General features: G+C 38.2%; 1 protein-coding gene across 1 annotated transcript in view; it reads right to left on the minus strand.

Moving 5' to 3' along the window:
* CHEK1 (checkpoint kinase 1) overlaps positions 1–7411 on the minus strand; it is a 30684-nt gene that overhangs the window by 10273 nt on the left and 13000 nt on the right. The window contains exons 6-8 of the mRNA XM_019658869.1: positions 3579–3689; positions 3208–3385; positions 2814–2945 (exon numbers count right to left, since the gene is read on the minus strand). Of these exons, the coding sequence (XP_019514414.1) occupies positions 2814–2945; positions 3208–3385; positions 3579–3689 (421 nt within the window). The remainder of the gene's footprint in view (positions 1–2813; positions 2946–3207; positions 3386–3578; positions 3690–7411) is intronic.

The following is a 7411-nucleotide window of genomic DNA, read 5'->3' on the forward strand; positions in this document are numbered from 1 at the left end:
GAAGAACAAAAGGACAGCAACTTGTCTGTTCCCCTTCCCCCAATTCCCCAGCGCTGTTCCCATCCCCCAATTCCCCAATAAAAATCTTTAAAAAAAAGAATAAAGCATACAGAGAAACAAGAAAATATAGCCCATACATAGGGAAAAAGCAACCAAGAGAAAGTATCCCTAAGGAACAGAAAGAAACAAAGAAAAATGAAGAGCTTAAGAGACCTGTGGGACATCAAGTATATCAGAATATGTACAACGCGAATCCTAGAGGGAGAGGAAAGGTGCAGAACAAATATTTGACAAAATAATGCCCAAAAACTTCCCAAATTTTATAAAAAACTATTTATACATCAGGAACCTCACTAAACTCCAAGTAAAATAAAATGAAAGAGCTCCACACCAAGATACATCACATTCAAACTGTTGAAAGACAATGACAAAGATAGAATCTTGAAAGCAGCCAGAGAGAAGTGACACATCATGTACAAAGGATCCTCAATAATATTAATAGCTGATTTCTCATCAGAAACCATGGAAGCCAGAAGGCAGTGGGATGACATATTCAAAGTGCTGAAAGGAAAAAACTGTCAAGCAAGAATTACATGTCTGGCAAAATTATCCATCAAAAATGAAGAAATTAAGACAGTCCCAGTTAAAATCTGAAAGAGTTTGAAACTACCAGAACTTCCCCAAAAGAAATGCTGTAGGAAAGTCCATCAGGCTGAAATGAAAGGACACTAAACAGTAACTCAAATCTACACAAAGAAATAAAGAACTCTGGTAAAGGTAACTTACACAGGTAAATACAAAAAACAACATGAATGAAATTTTTGTTCATAACTCCAATTTTTTTTTACCTGATCTAAAATACAATTAAATAGAGCAGTAAATATAAATCTATGTTGATGGGTACACAATCCATAAAGTTGTAATTTGTGACAAACAGCATAAAGAGAAAGCAGAGCTATACATAGGAGCAAAGTTTTACGTATTATTAAAATTAAGTTAGTATTAATCTTAACTAGATTGTTAAAAACTAAGATATTAATTGAATCCTCAGGGCAACCCCTAAGAAAACAACTCAAAAAAAGAGTAAAAGAAACGAGAAAGGATTTAAAGCGGTACACTAGAAACTGTCTACTGAAAACCAAGAGAAAGAAAACTGTCTACTAAAAACAAAAGAAGAGTAATGGGAAAAACCGAGGCACAGAAAAGATATAAGGTATGTACAAAACATAGCAAAAAAGCAGAAATAAGTCATTCCTTTCAAAAAATTAAAAATGATTGCAATAATAGTATTTTCTCTGACCACAATAGAATACAATTAAAGGCAATGGATAAGTAATTTTAGAAGCAATTTTAGAAAATTCACAAATATGTGGAAATTAAACAACATACCTAAATGACCAGTAGGTCAAAGAAGAAATGGCAAGGAAAATTAGAAAATAGTTTGATATGAACAAAAATGAAAACTCAACATACTAAAACTGATGGGAAGCAGAAAGATCTCTAATCAATAACAGCCTCCCAACTTAAAAAACTAGGGGGAAAAAAGCAAGGTAAATCCAAAAGAAAGAAATAATAAAGATAATAATAAAGTTAAAAGATAAATAAAATCTAGAATAGAAAAACTGAAAAATCAATGAAACCAAAAGTTAGGTCTTTGAAAAGATAAGCAAAATTGACAAACCTTTAGCCAGATTGATCAAGAAAAAAAACACTCAAATAACTAAAATCTGAAACAAAAATGAGAAGTAAAACTATCTCTATTTGCAAATATGTAACATGATTTTATATATAGAATACCAATGAATCTTAAAAATAACTACTAGACATGAGTTTAGCAAATTTGCAGGATGTAAGTTCAAGTTACAAAAGTCAGTTGCATATCTACACACTAGCAACAAAAACTTGAAAATGCAATTTAGAAAAATTTCATTTACAATAACATCAAATATAATAAAACCTTAGGAGTAAATTTACCCAATGAGATACAAGATGTGAACACTAACAACTACAAAATATTCTACAAAAGAGTTAAATAAATGGCCGTATTTAACGCTGACAGTGTTTCAATGTCAATGTTATGAATATGCTATCATAATATAAACAAAAATTGGTAGATGGGAGCAGAGGAGACGGAGGAAGTGTGGATTAATGTATTCATTTTTCATAGAAGGGAGTTGTTTGCTACCGTTATAATTTAAGTATATATATATATATATATATATATATATATATACACACACACACACACACACATATATATATATAAAAAATGTTTGGTTTTTTTTTTTGGGGGTTTTTTTTTTAAGCAAATAATGACTTGAGTCTTAATATTTTAAAAAACTTAGAGAAGTCTCTTAAGAAATAATTCTTGGGCCAGCCGAGTGGCGCGTTGGTTAAGAGCTGGCATCCTGAGCAGCAGGGCCCCGGATCGGATCCCACATGGGGGTTAGTGACACTGCCCTCTACAGCTAAGATGGTGAACAACAGCTCGACCCGGAGCTGGGCTACCGTGAGTCACCAGCAATGACGTAGGTTGCAGCCCCCGCTGCAGTGAGCTGCTGTGAGCTACAGTGAGTGGCTGGCAGTCGGCGTGAGCAGCCAAGAGCCGCCATGAGTGGCAGTCCAGTGGCCGGCAACGGATCTGCCTCAGCTGGGAAGAGTGCAATGATAATGCCAACATGGGCCAGTGAAGCGACATCCTCCACAACTAGACTGAAGAACAAAAGGACAGCAACTTGTCTGTTCCCCTCCCCCAATTCCCCAATAAAATCTTTAAAAAAAAAAAAGATATAATGAAAATCAAGGAAATATACCTGATTCATACAACTCTTCCTCCACTGATAGCCCAATTTCTCACAAGTCTCTTTCAGGCATTGATAAGATTTGTCTGCATCCAATTTGGTAAAAAATCGTGTCATTCTTTTGACCAAGCGCTGCCAGGGGTTCTACATGTCAAACAAAGGAAAGCAGAATAAATCTGATATCACCAAAAGCAGTCACATCATAGCTATTTCATCTGAGAATTCTTTTCTGTGACTTAAGATTCTTATCCATGAAGGTCTCTTCTAATTCTCTCCTTGTCAAACAAATATATATCTGTATAAATTAAAGCATTAATACTGTTAAGATTTATACTTTAAAAAAAGACTTTAAGACAATAAAACATAAAGGGCTTCCATTATTATTTGAAAAACTAAATTCCCTTACCTGTGAGGATCCTGGGGTGCCAAGTAACTGACTATTCAGAAGCATATGATCTGGACATGTGGGTTGGGAAAAGCTGATCCCTTGTACCAGTTTATCAATGTATTGAGGGCTGGTGTCCCATACAGACAGACCTGTCCGTGGTTCTGGCTGTGAACTGGAGTACTTCACATTTTCTTCACTGAGGTATTAAAATGTGGCGGAAAAAAATATACCTTTAAATAAAATCTGTCAGGCCTTTCTTATATCACATTACCATTCTCACCCGATAAAAGTGACATTCATTAACAATAAAAAATATATATATACGTGTATTATTTTCCAGGGGGAATACTACATTCACAAACTACTTGATCTTTATTCATTAATCTTACCTAGAAGCACTGTTTACTAGAGAGAAGTCCAGACTGGATTGAATGTGCTTAGAGAATCCACTAGGAGACTCTGCTACACCACCTGAAGTGACTCGGGGCCTCTTTGCCCCTTAAAAACAAAACAAAACAGCCTGTAAGTACAAATGCTTTCAAGTCTTGTATGCAGATAATTTTTAATTAACCCAACTGGCAACATGAAGAAGTGAAACTACATCTAAATTCATTTATTTAACACAAAATACTTAGATGATAAATAGTGGCTCTTTCTATATGATTTTATGAGCAATATGGTCATTATGAACTTACTAGGACTCACTTGACAAATTACACAAATCCTGACCTGTAAGTATATTCCAAATGTGGGGTATAAGGCCATAATTTTAATGGTATCATTTATGGTAACAGAACAACGTTTTATGAAGACAGAGACATCTAGCTAAAGGATCAAAGCTTTTAAAAATAAAAACAATTTATGATAACAGCAATGGACATTATGAATCTGCTCTAGCCAACATTCCTTACTCCAATGGAAAAGCATGACCAAGAATAATCATCATATAGAAAACTGCCACTATAAGTTCATAGTTACCACCTCAGCTGGACCCTTAACACTGGCAGTCAGTCCTGTTTCCTCTTCCTTTCTCCACATGATTGTTTCAAAATTTCTACACTTTTGTCAAATTCCCAAACCATCCTCCAGCACTTCACTTCTTAGCATCTGATACCAACTCCTACTTCACAAAGAAAATCAAGTCATTAGAAACTCCCTCAACTTGCACTACCAAATCTGCCAATTTACTTGCATTCCTACCTATTCTCTCCTCTCGTTAGATGTTCATCCCTCTACTTGTACTTGAGCCCATACACTCCTAATTCCTCAGGGATTTAGATGCTCTTTTATTTCCTCTGTCTTAGATTTTCAGCCTCTTCCTTTCAACTGGATCTGTCCCCAAACCTTTATGTTTGTTAATCCATTCATTCAAATGTTTTATTAAGCCTACTATGTACCAGGAAGATGGGAGAAACAGCATGTTGATACATTGATGAGAAAGATCCAGTAGAGAGGGAAAAATTAATAATACAGGAGAGAGAATTGCTAGACAATGCCCTTGAGTAGGAAAAAGAGAACTGGGTCTAGTGCACAAGAGAAAAGCTGGCTTATATCTGGGGCAGACAATTTATCCATAGCAACCGGGGAGAAAGCAAAGTATACGAGCAAAGAGGCAGTTAGGTGGATGGAGATGGTGGTGAGTTTGTGGGTGCTTCCTTGTGATTGCTTCTATTTCCCAGTGAAACAGGAAGTTTCACTGTCACCAATGGAAAGTGAGGATGGGGAAGAAGTATTGGAAGTTAAAGAGAAAAGAAAAGGTATAAAAATGTGACTTAGGAGAGTGGGTTGCAAAAGTGGGAAATGCATTATGATTGCCTGGCAGAATTAAGGGCCCACTCGAGATTAGTGATCCTGAATTTAAAGTGAACATTGTTGTATATTTTTCTCCAGCAGCAATGAACTGTGCAGGTATTAAGGGCAGAGTAGGTAGAAAACTGGATTAAACTTGGGTTAGGTTTTGCCCGGTAAGTATGATGAAGAGAGAATGGGGCAAGAAAGTTGAGTATGAATGTAAAGAAGTATTATAATGACTGACCTTGGGATTTAAAATAGTGAGGATGGAACACAGGAACCAGAGAGGGTGCAGATAAGAGACAGTGAAAAGGCAGTAGAATTAAGGGATTGCAAATCCAGGTTAAGTCAAAGGATTGTTGGAGTCAGGGTACTAGAGAGAGGAAGCCAGAAAAAAATACACTGGTGGTCAGAGCAGGATGGTCAGAGCTTAAAGACAAGATCACTAAAGGAGAGAAAGTCAAAGAAATGTGAGGTCATCCAGATAATATTCGAAGGATCATCCGGATAAATATTTAAACCACCAAGAACCATGATAAAAATTACATGGAGCTGTGTTGGAGAGAGTGACAATTTGGCAGGAATTTTAATTTGGGGTTTAGAAGTTGATTATAACAAGGAGGGAATACTAGGTGGTAGAGTCTGATAACATGAGATTTGAAATGAAAGGGGGAGGAATGTGGGAAAAAGGGAGGAAGTGACAATGAGGAACAAAGAGGATACCTGTCACACTAGACCCAAAGAGAGAGAGTATGGAAAAGAAAACATCTACCATTTGAGAGAAAGCAGTGTTCTCAGGGGTGAGTTGGATTTCAACTAGAATAAGGTGAGAGGTGAAAGAAACATTCAGAGGAGTTAAATTCCTCATTTGTCTCCAGCTATTGTCCTGTCTCAGATGAACTTCCTGAATGAGATGTCTATACTCTGCTTCCTGACCTCTCTTTTAGACTACAATCACTGTACAAACACTGTANAAAAAAAAAAAAGCCCATTAAGGGCCGGCCGAATGGCTCAGTTGGTTAAGAGCTCACTCAAGAGTGCAAGCTCTGAGCAACAGGGTCACTGGTTCGATTCCCGGCCCAAGCTGAGCTGCCAACAGGTGGCAGGGTAGCTCAGCTAAAAAAATAACTAAATAAAAAATAAAAGCCGATTAATTCCACAAAGCAATGAAAATGGCAAAAACTGTCAGAATCAACCTTTTTATAACACTGGAAACTAACCAAAAGCTTGCAGCAACACTGGAGCACTCATACGGAACAGTTGAAAGTTAGTAAGAACAGTGAGCCTTCTCACATTATAACTTACTTTATCCCCATCCCCACTCCTCAGCTCAGTAGTAGCTTTGAAAACAAGAGTCTGCAGTTCAGGTACAGGTACAAGTGGCAGCAGAAGAAATGCCATTCACAAATTGTCTTAAGCTGATCTGGCTCCCTGGAAGACCTACTCAGAACACTTGTCTCTATTTTGCCTGACTAGACAGAACCTGTCTGATGCCAAAGCTGCCACCTGGGAGGCATTTGTCAAAAGTATTTACAGGCAAATGCTTTAGCCTCTGCTTACTGAGGCAATGGATAACAGCTGGGGCAAACAACAGATTACCCAAAAAGGTTGAAAGGAAACACTGGGGTGTGAGATGTTTACAAGGGATAAGGGCTTTGAAATTCCCTTACACAGTCCTTGGTAATCTAAAAGGCCACGTTCATGCACAGGACAGTCTGAGAAGGCCCTAACCTCTGCCTCTGGCTAACCATGATGGACTGCACAAGCAGAAAATGGAAGTCTAAGGCAGAGTTGTAAACTTTGACTGACAGTACTGGAGGCATGCCTGACACACCCAGAACCCATATGCAAAAACTAGAAATTTTTTAGTTCCAGGAATCTTAGGAACTCTCTGTCCAATCATTTTAGGAACTCTGTCTAATCATTAGCTGACCACTAAACTAACAGAACAGAGCACGACAATGAGTACAGACTTTACAAAATTAGATCAGAAAAGTCACTAAACAATCAACAACTACATCAAGCATCAAGAAACCCTGGGAAGGAAGGGGAAATCTGAACTCTGGAGTTGTCACATTATAATATTCAAAATGTCCAGTTTTCAACAAAAAAGAATAAAGTGGGGCAGCCGAGTGGTGCGGTGGTGAAGAGCTGGCTTGGGACACCAGAGGGCCCTGGTTCGGATCCCACATATGAGGGCCAGTGACAATGCCCTCTACACCTAAGATGCTGAACAACAGCTCAACCTGGAGCTGGGCTGCCGTTTGAGTCGCCGGCAACAGCATAGGCTGCAGCCACTGCTGCAGTGGGTTGCCATGGGCTACCGTGTGTAGCTGGCAGCTAGCGTGAGCGGCCGTCCAGAAGCCAGCGACTGATCTGCCTTGCCCGGGAAGAGCGCAATGATGGTGCCAACTTGGGCCAGTGAAGCAAC

The sequence above is a fragment of the Hipposideros armiger genome, unplaced genomic scaffold, assembly GCF_001890085.2.
Source record: "Hipposideros armiger isolate ML-2016 unplaced genomic scaffold, ASM189008v1 scaffold_291, whole genome shotgun sequence".
Taxonomy (NCBI): Eukaryota; Metazoa; Chordata; class Mammalia; order Chiroptera; family Hipposideridae; genus Hipposideros; species Hipposideros armiger.